This window comes from Myotis davidii, unplaced genomic scaffold (genome assembly GCF_000327345.1).
Source record: "Myotis davidii unplaced genomic scaffold, ASM32734v1 scaffold44, whole genome shotgun sequence".
In the NCBI taxonomy this organism is placed as follows: domain Eukaryota; kingdom Metazoa; phylum Chordata; class Mammalia; order Chiroptera; family Vespertilionidae; genus Myotis; species Myotis davidii.
In genome coordinates, this window is record NW_006299705.1 from 726,905 (window position 1) to 740,076 (window position 13,172).

At 37.7% G+C, this 13,172-nt stretch overlaps 1 protein-coding gene and 1 pseudogene across 2 annotated transcripts in view; both read left to right on the forward strand.

Annotated features, from left to right (window-relative positions):
• FCHO2 (FCH domain only 2) overlaps nt 1–13,172 on the forward strand; it is a 131,476-nt gene that overhangs the window by 25,418 nt on the left and 92,886 nt on the right. For both annotated transcript variants that reach the window (XM_006775429.2, XM_015571603.1), the window contains exons 3-5: nt 2,529–2,603; nt 6,586–6,727; nt 6,820–6,972. In XM_006775429.2, the coding sequence (XP_006775492.1) occupies nt 2,529–2,603; nt 6,586–6,727; nt 6,820–6,972 (370 nt within the window). The remainder of the gene's footprint in view (nt 1–2,528; nt 2,604–6,585; nt 6,728–6,819; nt 6,973–13,172) is intronic.
• LOC102774739 lies at nt 7,254–8,399 on the forward strand (annotated as a pseudogene).

Sequence of the window (13,172 nt, forward strand, 5' to 3'; positions counted from 1 at the left end):
TTCCTGTTGGGTTTTGTTAATCATGTCTTGTCTCCTACTAGAGGCCCGATGCACGAAATTCATGCAAGAGGCTCAGCTTTCAGAGCCCTGGCTGCCTTGGCCGGCCCTCACAGCCCCGGCTTTGTCCGGAAGGTCGTTCTGCTGTTCAGTCTAATTAGCATATTAGGTCTTTATTATATAGGATATTATATAGGACAGTGATGGCAAACCTTTTGAGCTCGGGGTGTCAGCATTTTGAAAAACTCTAACTTAACTCTGGTGCCGTGTCACATTTAGAAATTTTTTGATATTTGCAACCATAGTAAAACAAAGACTTATATTTTTGATATTTATTTTATATATTTAAATGCCATTTAGCAAAGTAAAATCAACCAAAAAAATGAGTTCGCGTGCCACCTCTGACATGCATGTCATAGGTTCGCCATCACTGATAATAGGATGTGCCTGTGGTTTTATGAATGTGTATAAACATCATGTAGGATCCAGTATCAGTATTTGAAAAGATACGGGTTGCAGTCCCTTTGAGGTTTTGCTTATTTATGGTTCATCCTTACTCTTGAAGTCTCAATTTGAAGGATTTGGAATTTCCCATAATTCCCACCTTGGCAGGTCTCAATCTATAGTTTTGTTTCCCTTGCCCTGTGAGGCTGTGAAAAGCACTGTTCCACTTAGTCTTAGCTGCCTCTTCTAGATGCCCCCAAGGGAAAAGCTGCCCTACATATCTGACTCACTTCTCTGGATATTCTTCTCTTGGATCTTGGCCCACTGATTCTTAACTGTCTCTTTAGTTCTCGGATGCCTTTTAATCACACACCTCTTCCTCTGTGTTTTTCTAGTTTTCCTTATTGGGAGGTTTTTGTATCAATTCACTATTTCTGGAAATTGAACCACTTCTTATTTCTTGCTGTTAAAACTTATCCATTAAGATATTAATATTTCTTTCCGTATTAACTTTTTAGATGATCAAAGTACTACCTTTGTAATATAGTTTATTAAAAGGATAAAAAAGTTAAGGAGCAAAAAACAGTCACAATGCCAACAGTGAGAGGCAGATACTGTGAATAGTTCCTTTTTGTTGGCCTGTTATGGGTGTGGGGTAGGGGAAGAGTTTGGAGATAAGCTTAGTTTGGATAATCTGAGTTTGAGGTGCTCAAGATATTTTATGTAGAGTTGTGCTTGAGGCATTAAGATATTAAACATGATTTGATGCAAGAGCAGTGTGGAGATCTGGACGGAAGGGCAGTGGTGGTTGTAGGCTGTTCTGCTGTTAAGGGTAGCACAGATTGAGACGGGACAGGGTAATTACAGAGGTAAGATGGAACTTAAAGTTTTGTAGTGTGAAGAAGGCCAATATATACAACAAATACTGTCTCATATGTTGTATATGTAGGTTATGTGTCTATGGGAAAAATTTTTTTACCTCATGCTTTTAATGGCTTTGGTTGATCTTTTTTTTTTTTTTAATATATTTTATTGATTTTTTTACAGAGAGGAAGGGAGAGAGATAGAGTTAGAAACATCGATGAGAGAGAAACATCGATCAGCTGTCCTCTGCACATCTCCTATTGGGGATGTGCCCGCAACCCAGGTACATGCCCTTGACCGGAATCGAACCTGGGACCTTTCAGTCCGCAGGCCGACGCTCTATCCACTGAGCCAAACCGGTCTCGGCTGATCTTTTTTTTTAAAATATATTTTTATTGACTTCAGAAAGCACAGGAGAGGGAGAGAGAGAAACATCAATGATGAGAAGGAATCACTGATCGGCTGCCTCCTGCATGCCCCACACCAGGGATCGAGCCCGTAACCTGTGTATGTGCCCGTGACCAGAATGGAACCCATGACCCTTTAGTCTGCAGGCCGACGCTCTATCCACTGAGCAAACCAGCTAGGGGTGATCTTTTTTTTAAAGCCTAAAATCCTATAAGCTGAACAGTAGTTATATAAGACAGTATTACAGTAGGAAATACTTGTTTGTGTTTTAGATTTAATCACAAAATAGATTAAACCTTGAAGTTCAGGATTTCAGACATGCTAATAATTAATATTTAGTATTGTGCAAAAGAGTGTTATTAATCTCTTGTTCTAGTAAATGTGTATAATAATGAAATCACAATGTTGAAAATAAACTATATTAAGTACACTAAGTAGGTATTAAAAACAAATGACTTTCACACTGAATCAGTTTACATAGAGAGAGAAAAATACAAGAAGCAGCACTGTTGCATTTCCTGTTTAAATAACCATTGGTACTAAAGGTAAAAAGAGTGGTGACTTCATGTAAGTTTTCTGGTGATATAAATTATTTTAGTTCTATACCAGATTAATTCTTTAAGTAGATGTGCACAAAGGGCCAGAAATTCATGACCACATACTTATTTTTAGCATATACTTGGAATTATCTTTTTGTTTCTACAGTTTTAATTGTATTTTGATAATTTTGCTATGTGTTTGGTAATTAAAGGAAATATTATAATATGGAAATTTTATTTATTTTATTATTATTTTTTGGAAATTTTATTTAATAGAGCCACAATAGAAGAGGCGTACTTCAGGTCAATGACAAAACTAGCAAAATCTGCAAGCAATTATTCACAACTTGGGTGAGTTAATTTCTTTGGAGAACTCTTTTTTTAATGCTGATTTAGGCAAAGTTCTTCAGAATATTAGATTTCATTGAGGATATAATAGCTCATAAATGTAAAATATAATGTACTTATTTATTGACTTGATTGAAAATATAATTGAGCTTGTTGAATTACTGAATACAAAGTATGTAAAACTTATTTTTTGCCCTTTATTAAATGACATAGTCATTCAGTAGTATAATTTGGACATTATAAATATTAAGTGTAATGCATGTTATTCTAGTTTTCTGTAGGTTCATTTTTTTCTCTAGCTTCATTTAAATTCTGCTACATAGTGAGCTTTAAAACTCAATTAAATGATTGAAATGTTAAAATTTGTTTAAAATGTTTGATTATTTATAGACTCTCATTAAATCTTTTAAGAAATGTATTCTTTGGAAAATGAAAACTAATAAAAATTTGTTTAAAATGAGATGTGTTCATAGCCATAACAACTCTGGAAAGAATACTTAATCTCATTTAGTTATCTAAAGTTTGGGGAGAGGTATTTTAGCTCAGATGTGAAAATAATTTGTGTAACATTTATAAAGATTTTTATAGTGATATTAGTAAAAGATTCCTCTGTATATGGGTTTCTGATGCATCTGTGAATCCCCTGAAATTTACTGTAAAATTTTGGGTAGGTATTATTAACTCATTTCTGATGAAGAGGGTCTATACCAGATTGACATATGGTTTTGCAATTCAAAAAACTGGTTAAGAACGACTATTTTATGAAGGTATTCTCTAGTGTCATTGAATGAGTTTAAATAAAAATCTGACTATGGCCTGCATAAAGGGGAGTTGTACTCCTTAGTTCATCCAGACCGTAGTGACACTGTCCATTATATAAGTGCTGACATTATATATATATACATATATACACACACACACACATATATATATACACACACACACACACACACACAGACACACACACACACATATATATACTAGAGGCCTGTTGCACGAAGAGATTCGTGCAATAGGCCTTCCTTTCCCCTGGCTGCTGGCACCGGTTTGCGCCTGGCACCTGGGGCCCAGACCTTCCCCGGGGGCCGGCCTTTACTCTGGCCAAGTTCTGGCCGGAGCCGGCCCCAGAAACATCAGGCTTCGCTGCTCTGCCGGCCCCAGAGCCGTGAGGCCTCACTGCTCCGCTGGCCCCGGAAATGTCAGGCCTCGCTGCTCCACCGACCCCGGGACTGTGAGGCCTCGCTGCTCCACCAGCCCAGGAGCCGTGAGGCCTCGCTGCTCTGCCGGCCCAGGAAACATCAGGCCTTGCTGCTCCACCAGCCTAGGGCCATCAGGCTTCCAGTGGAGCCTACGTATGCAAATTAACTGCCATCTTTGTTGGCGGTTAATTTGCATATCCCGCGGATTAGCCAATGGGAGGCCTGTTTGTCTATTATTAGATAGGATATAACTACTAGAGGCCCAGTGCACGAAATTCATGTATGGGCAGGGTCCCTAGGCCTGGTCAGCGATCAGGGCTGATTGGGGCCTTCTGGCTGCTGGTTAGGGCCTCCCCCAGCTCCCGGCTGCCAGCCTTTCTTCATTCTGCACTGTCCCTGGTGGCCAGCGCACATTATAGCGAGCGATTGAACTCCTGGTCTCCCAGGAGATCAGGCCTAAGCCAGCAGCCAGACATCCCTCTCGCAATCCAGGATCCCTCGCTCCTTCCTGCCCACCGGCTTGCTGCTCCTTACCTCTTGGCTCACTTCTCTATAGTGCTGCTGTGGAGGTGGGAGAGGCTCTCGCCACTGCCACTGCCCTTGCCACGTGTGAGCCTGGCTTCTGGCTGAGCAGTGCTCTCCCTGTGAGAGCACACTGACCACCAGGGGGCAGCTGCTGCTTGAGTGTCTGCCCCCTGGTGGTCAGTGTGCATCATAGCGACTGGTCATTCTGGTCGTTCCACCATAACAGTTGCTTAGGCTTTTGTTACATAGATTCATGTGTATTATTTAACCAGAAAAAAAGTTGTATATATCTAATTTTTGTAAATGGAATAATAATATTTGAAATTCCTTAAAGAAACCTATATTTAAAGAAATCTTATGTTGAACTGCTTTTCTCTGTAAAGAATCCTTTGGTAAAGTAAAGGGACACTCCTATCTTACCTGCTTTGTGAAATCTAGACTATCATCATGTATTAGGTTTACATGAAGTGATGCACAAGTCTTTTGATGCTGTTGTGAGTGGATTGTTTTAGTGTCTTTTTTTTTCTTTTGAAATTTTCCATCTACTTGCCAGATTTAGGGCTGATGAGATTTTAAAGTGTGAAATGATATCTAATCAGAACAATCCTAAGTGTTTTCTTTTTAAAGTATATATTTATTGATTTCAGAGAGGAAGGGAAAGGGAGAGATTGAAATATCAGTGATGAGAGAGAATCATTGATCGGCTGCCTCCTGCACGCCTCCTACTGGGGATCAAGCCCACAACCTGGGCATGTGCCCTTGACTAGAATCGAACCCTGGACCCTTTAGTCCACAGGTCAACCCTCTGTCCATTTAGCCAAATTGGCTAGGGCCATTCCTAACTACTTTAATAAGCTTCTTTAAACTTCTTTACTATTGCTTAAAATGAACATTGTTAATTAGCTTTCCTACTGGGTAGGAAATGTAGTAATTGGCACAGAGTACATACTAGGATAAGTAATTTCTTTCTCTGTTCTCTTGACTTAGTGATCAGTGCTGCTATTTGCTTTGTTTTTTTTTATTAGAAATTTTGTCATAAGACAAAGCAGATACTGTTGAAAATATTGTAGGGAGTACCTGAGGAAATTATAGGGTAAAATTATTCTTAGATCATTCTCTATTGACCAAATTTAACATGGGCATTCTATGTACTATCTAAGCTATTAGAACATAGTAAGTAATTCTTGGAAGTACTTGAACCTGCTGAAAATATTAAACTATCAATATTGAGAAAAGCTGGTAGGAAAGTATGTCATGCATCCTGAACTATGTAGTAAAAAGGGGACTCTCTTAGTGTATATTGAAGTACACAGATATAATGACCCTCAAAAGGTTTTAGATAATAGTTGTTTTTTTTTAAAATATATTTTATTGATTTTTTTACAGCAAGAAGGGAGAGGGATAGAGAGTTAGAAACATCGATGAGAGAGAAACATCGATCAGCTGCCTCCTGCACTTCCCCTACTTGGGATGTGCCCGAGACCAAGGTACATGCCCTTGACCAGAATCGAACCTGGGACCCTTCAGTCCACAGACCGATGCTCTATCCACTGAGCCAAACTGATTAGGGCTTAGATAATAGTTTTAAAATAATCTTCTATATATATAAAAGCCTAATATGCAAAATGTCTCCTCGGGAGTTCAACCAGGAGACCTGGATTCAATCACTTGCTATGATGTGCGCAGACTACCAGGGGGCGGTGCGGAATGAAGGAAGGCCCTAGCAGCCGCTAGGGACCCTACCCGTGCACAAATTTTGTGCATTGGGCCTCTAGTTCTTATATAATTATTAATGATGACACTAAAAATTCATGTGCAAGTTTTAACTTTTCCATGTTTAAACTCAAAGGAACTTTTATTTCTGATGAAGTATTTAAAATTTTTTTTGAATCCTCACCTGGAGTTGTTTTTTTTTTTTTTAAGAGAAAGTAGAGGGGAAGAAGGAAGGGGGGGAGGGAGAGAGAAACATTGATTTGAGAGAGACACATCTATTGATTGCCTCCTGCATGTGTCCTTTACCCGGGCTGGGGATGGAGCCTGCAACCGAGGAACATGCCCTTGACTGGAAATCGAACCTGAGACCCTTCAGTCTACAGGCTGACACCCTAACCACTGAGCAGCCAGCCAAGGCAGTCATTTAATTTTTATCTTTTACCTAATTAAAATTGCTGAATATAACATTATTAATTCCATTGATTCTATTTTGGAGCCTTAAATTTTTTTTCTTTTAGTAAATTATTCCCATATTTTCTTTCCCTTAGAACATTTGCACCAGTATGGGATGTGTTCAAAACATCTACAGAGAAATTAGCTAATTGTCACTTGGATCTTGTTAGAAAACTACAAGAATTAATAAAGGAAGTTCAGAAGTATGGAGAAGAACAAGTAAAGTCTCATAAAAAGGTATCAACTTTTTCTTGATAAAGGATTAATTGGTCAGATATTGAGTGCTTTACAGCTTGATCGTTTATGATGAATCATTTCATACCAAACAGACTAAAGAAGAAGTTGCAGGAACTCTGGAAGCTGTTCAAACCATTCAGAGCATAACTCAGGCCCTCCAGAAATCCAAGGAAAATTACAATGCCAAGTGTGTAGAACAAGAACGTTTGAAAAAGGAAGGAGCTACACAAAGAGAAATAGAAAAGGTAATTATAATAAAAATAAATCCTCTGTGGTTTCAAAATACTGTCATATACAAGAATGCATTTAATATTCAAGAATGATCTCACATTTAAGATGAAGACACTGTACCTCTGAGTGTTAATGATATACCTGAATGAAACAGGTAGACTTACAAAATATGTTATGCATGGTAAATAGATTAGCAAATACATAAAAAGGAATGATTTCTTCTTGTCTGTAACACTTTACAGGATATATTTATAAAAGATAAGTGATGAGATACTGCTTGGTATAAGATTTAACAATGAGGTAAAACTTTTTGAAGCAAGAAAGGCATAGATACTTGAAGATAAGCTTTAAATACAGGTTGTGGTCAATTTATTGCTGACTTTGAGTACATTTATGTAGTATTGTGGTAAACCACAACCCTTTCCCCACTCATGTTTTAATTGAAAGTAGTTTTTTTCCCCCTCCTTTCAAAACAGTTTAACCATTCATTTGTTTGATGTGGTATAGTTTCTATTAGGAATGAGCCATAGGGAGCGATAATTTTAAAAGCTTTGTAAAGTTTTGAAATATCCGTAAAAATTTTAACCATATTACAATTATAATAATTACAGAAGTGTGCATACTTGGGCAGAAACTAGAAGAGAATATTGAAAAATCAAGAGTTGATAGAATTTGGGTTAATTTATTTCCTTTAATGTTGTGCAATAAATAAAAATTGTGAGAGGGAGAAAGATGAGGCATAGTAATTTCGCAGTTTTAAAGTACCCTTAATTTCAGATAGCAATTATGAATAAAATGTAAAACCAAATAACAGGGTCCAAAAAGAATACTACCTCTGTGAACCAAAAGTGGAACAGAAACCTGAGGTGGCATGTAGAGACTTATTATGCAGGCTTGTCGGACTCAAAGTCCTAAAATAAGTTAGGCAGCGGATTTGGCTTTTGTGTGGTAAAGGGGGACTAAATGTTCCATATTTAAGATAATCACAAGGACCAGCAATTACTGGGAAGATCTCAGGAAACAGGCTCAACAGCTGGAAAATGAACTTGACCTGAAACTGGTTACAAGTTACAGTCACAGCAGTGTCCAAGATAGAAGACACATGGGTATAGCTCTGACACAACACCCTTTTTAAATGGATCAAGCCAAGACAATGTTTGAAACAATGGCAATTGAGATTAAATAGCTTTTTGGCAAGGCTTACAGGAATAAAAGATAAAATGGTAGAATACACCAACAGTGTGGCTGTCCCCTCCTTGAATGCAGCACTGATGCGTGCATTACAGCGACATAGATATTGCAGAATTATACATATGAATTCCATAAAACCAAAGCAAACTTTATGACAGTATGGGAAATGGAGAATCTCATGGGATTAGTACAAAAGGATATTGAGTCATATAAAAGTGGGTCTTGAGTAAACAGAAAAACAACTATTTTTAAAATTTATATATATATATATATATACAAACACACACACACATATATTTTTCCTTTTTATCGAATTTATTGGTGCTGACACTGGTTAACAAACTATACAGGTTTCAGGTGCATAGTTCCACAATACATCATCTGTACACTGTATTGTGTGTTTTATCACCCCAGGTCAAGCCTCTTTTCATCATCATTTATCCCTTCTGTACCCTCCTCCACCTCTCACCATCCTTCTTACCCTTGGCAGTCACCACACTGTTGTCCATGTTCATGAGTTTTTTTCTCTCTTTTTTGCTCAATCTCTCCACCCCCTGCCACCAAACCCCTGGAATACCTGTCCCCTCCCCCACCCGCCCTCACTCCAGTTGTTAGCCTGCTCTCTATGAGTCTATCTCTATTCTAGTTTGCTTTTTGGTTCATTAGATTCCACATGAGTGAAATTATATGGTACTTGTCTTTCTCTGATTGGCTTATTTCACTTAACATAATGCTCTCTGGATCTATCCATGCTGTCACAAAGGGTAAGATTTCCTTCTTTTTTATGGCTGAGTAGTCTGTTTTATAAATGCATGATTGCTTTTTTTAAAAAATTGATTTCAGAGACAGGAAAGGAGAGGGAGATGGAAACATCAATGATGAAAAAGAATCATCACTCAGCTGCCTCCTGCATCCCTCTGGGGATTGAGCCCATAACCCAGGCATGTGCCCTGACGGGGAATCAAACCATGACCTCTTGGTTCATGGATCATCCCTCAATCACTGAGCCACACTGGCTGGGCATGACTGCTTTTTTATCCACTCATTTACTGATGGATACTTGACCTGCTTCCAAATCTTGGCTATCTATAATAATAAAAGCGTAATATGCTAATTAGACTGGATGTCCTTCCAGATGACCTGCCGGACAAATCTGGGGCTGTTAGGGAAGCCTGGGTCCCAGGTGCCAGAGGGAACCTGGTGCCGGCTCGTGGGGGAAGGAAGGCCTACTCTTGCATGAATTTCATGCATTGGGCCTCTAGTTATAAATAACACTGCAGTGAACATAGGGGTGCATGTAGTCTTTCAAATTAGTATTTCAGGTTTCTTCAGATAAATCCCAGAAGTGGAATTGCTGGGTCATAAAGCAATTCCATTTTTAATATTTTGAGGTAACTCCATACTGCTTTACACAGTGGCTGCACCAATCTGCATTCCCAACAGTGCATGAGGGCTCCCTTTTCTCTACATTCTCCCCAACACTTGTTGTTGGTTGATTTATTGATGATAGCCATTCTGACAGGTGTGAGGCTACATCTCATTGTGGTTTTAATTGTCATTTATCTGATGATTAGTGATGTTGAGAATCTTTTCATATGTCTATTGGCCATCTGTATGTCCTTATTGGAGAAGGGCCTGAATAGTTCTTGATATTAACCCTTTATCAGAGATACTATTGGTGACTATGTTATCCCAGTCAGTGGGTTGTCTTTTCATTTTGTTGGTTTCCTTTGCTGTGCAAAAGCTTTTTAGTTTGGTGTAGTTCCTTTTGTTTATTTTTTTCCCCTTTGTTTCCCTTGCCCAAGGAGGTCAGAAAAAATATTGCTATGAGAAATGTCTGAGATTTTACTGCCTATGTTTTCTTCTAGGATTTTTATGGTTTTGAGTGTGACATTTAAGTCTTTATTTCATGTCGAGTCTATTCTTGTATCTGGTATAAGAAGGTAGTTAAGTTTATTGTTAATTTTCCCAACACCATTTATTGAATACAGCCTTTAGCCCATTGTATGTTTTTGCCTCCTTTGTCAAATATTAACTGACTAATGTCATGGGTTTATTTCTGGGCTCTCTATTCTTTTCCATTGATCTATATGTCTGTTTTTATGCCATTACCATGATGTTTTGATTACTAGAGCCTTGTAGTATACTGGTAGTTTGATATCAGGCGGTGTGAGTCCTCCAACTTTGTTCTTCTTTATAAAGCTTGTTGTGGCTATTTGGGGTCCTTTGTGGTTCCACATCAATTTTTGGAATATTCTAGTTTGGTGAAATATACCATAAACAACTATTTTTGAAAGAACATGATTACTTTCAAAACTAAGGTTGTTTAATAGAAGAGACAATAAGCATTGCTATGGCAACAAAAGAAAATATGACTTTACAGAGTAGAATGTTGTTGTAGATTCAGAGCAAAATGAACACTTTGACCAGTCATTTTTCTGCTGTGAACAGCCCGGTCCAGCGAATCAACCTTTTGAAGTGGTGAGACTCGCTCATCCTGGGTAGTGTTATTGGTGTCTATATTTTCCTATTACTGCTGTATGCTTTACATTGATAGGACATCTCCAGGGACTTTAGCGACAATCACTTTCAGGCTGTGATCTGGAATAAGGAAAAGTAGGAAAGAGTAATTGACTGTCCTGATAATTAGCCTGACCATTAGGATTAATTCAAGACTAATAGTGATGAACTCTGACATGGTCAGTTTTTCTGTGCTGTTTTTTCTAACATACACTGTGTTCTGTTTTTAGTTTTGATCAAAGAAATATCAGAAAAAAAAAGATAATCACAAGAGCTCCACTCATTGTATCAAACTATAGGTAGAGAAGGAAAAAGGCTCTTGGGCTGCTAACTAGGGTAAAGCTTTATTGGAAGTTGGGATTTGGGGCATATAGTTCTGACTGTGGTTCAGTCAAGCCAAGTAATCAATTCATGACTACTTTGGCCATATCCCCAGTATTCTTCTGGGGAAGTAATGAAAAATGACTTTTATAAGACTGATAGTAAACTGGGGCTTTGCTGATAGTAAACTTGAAAACTGCTGGATGGGAATGGGTGAGCATAAGGATAGAACGTAACACAATTCTAGGAGGTACCATTTACATTGTATTCTATGGAGTTGTCCAGCAGGACTGTTGGAGAGAGAAGAGGCAGGAAAAAACAAGAAACCTCCCATTTGAAATGAGTAAACATCCAAATTTTAGAGCACATCTAAGAAATCTAATACTAAGACAGACACCAATAAATTTAACAATTGGAATAAGAATGCACTCCAGATACTTAAATTTATAAAACAGATGAGCAAAAACATTTATGTGTGTCAAGATTCAAAGAGGTAAGTCAGTATAAACTTACTAGAGGCCCAGTGAACAAATTTGTGCATGGGTTGGGTCTGGCCGGCCCACCCTGATAGGGGCATTGGGCCAGTTGACCGCTGCAGTGTGAGTCATAGCGACCGGTCGTTCCCGTCATTCCACCGTTCTGGTCACTGGGCTTTTATATATATAGATGTTAAAGAAGATTAAAAAACTAAAAGAAGCATAATTAAATAAGATCTACTAGATAGGAAAGTAGCTAATTATAAAACTTGGAACTGAAAAAATGTGCTATTGAAATAAAAAAAAAAAAGGAATAGAGAAGACAAACTGGATTTGATATAGGCAAAGAGAATTTGGACGATATTACTGCGGGAATCCACCCAGCATAATACAGAGAAATAGAGATTACTAACATTCATCTAATATGGAATTCAAAAGGAAAAAATGGAGAGAATGGTGGGCAGGTAGTGTTTGAATATAACAGCTGAGAATTTTTCAGAATTGGAAGAAATTCAAGAGGCCTCAGATTTAAGTACATTTTTGGTATTAAGCATGTTAAATAAAGTTAAATTTAGACCTAGACACCAGAGAAAAAGGTTATTAAAAGCTACCAGATATTTTTTCCCCCTCACATCTCTGAAATTAGAATGCATTTTCAGTCAATGGTATCATATAATCACTGTTGTTAATGTGGCATTTGTGGTGTAGTTTCATTGCCCATGAGAACTTAGTTGTTATGCAGGTGGCATGATTGGGCAACTGCATTACTTTGATGCCTCAGTTGACACATCATTTTAAGACCAGTTAAGGAAGGAATAATTCTGATTGTTGTGTGAAAACCTTTTGTTAAGACGTTTTGGTAAGATCAAGAAAATGTAAGCTCCAGTGTTTAAAAGAAAGTCTGGAGATATAATGGAACACTTTTGCTCTTGATGATATAGAGGATAATATGTGGGAAAAACAGATATCAATGATCCCTGAATTGGAAAATAATTGAGTCAGAACCTGAATATGAAGATTTAGGAGTATCTCAAATGATTCATTTTCCTTTCCTTCTTATTCTGTTGTATAGGAGTGGTATAGAGTAAAAATTTACCTCAAAGTAAGTCTAAAATAGCAATTTGAATAAGTATAAAATAAAATTTTAAGTTATAAGAAAGCATTATTTCATGGTTTAATTGACAGAATTTTTTTATTTTAGTGGTTCACAATTAATGGTGTGCTTTACTGTTAATGGTATATTAGATTTAGTAGTAGCCAAATATGTACATTAAGTGTATGTACTAAAATAAGTATGATAATACATCTCTTAAATCAACAAAGAGAATATTAAAATTTATCAATAAGAAGAGAGGAAGGAAATAGAAAGCAAAGTAAAGAAAACTCAAAATAAGTTGTTAGAAATAACTTTAAATATATAAGTCAGGGGTCCTCAAACTACGGCCCGCGGGCCACATGCGGCCCGCCAAAAACCGGCCCGCCGGGTGTTTTTGCCGCCGCTGCCTGTCCATCTTAGCAGCCTACTCGTCCCGGGCCCACAGTACGCATGTGTGGAATGTCTGAGGGACAGTGAACTGGCCCCCTGTTTAAAAAGTTTGAGGACCTCTGCTATAAGTAACCATATACATATAAATAAATTAGATTTCTTTAATTATAAATAGGTTGTCAGGTTGGGGAAAAAATCTTATGTAAGACAACTATAATGT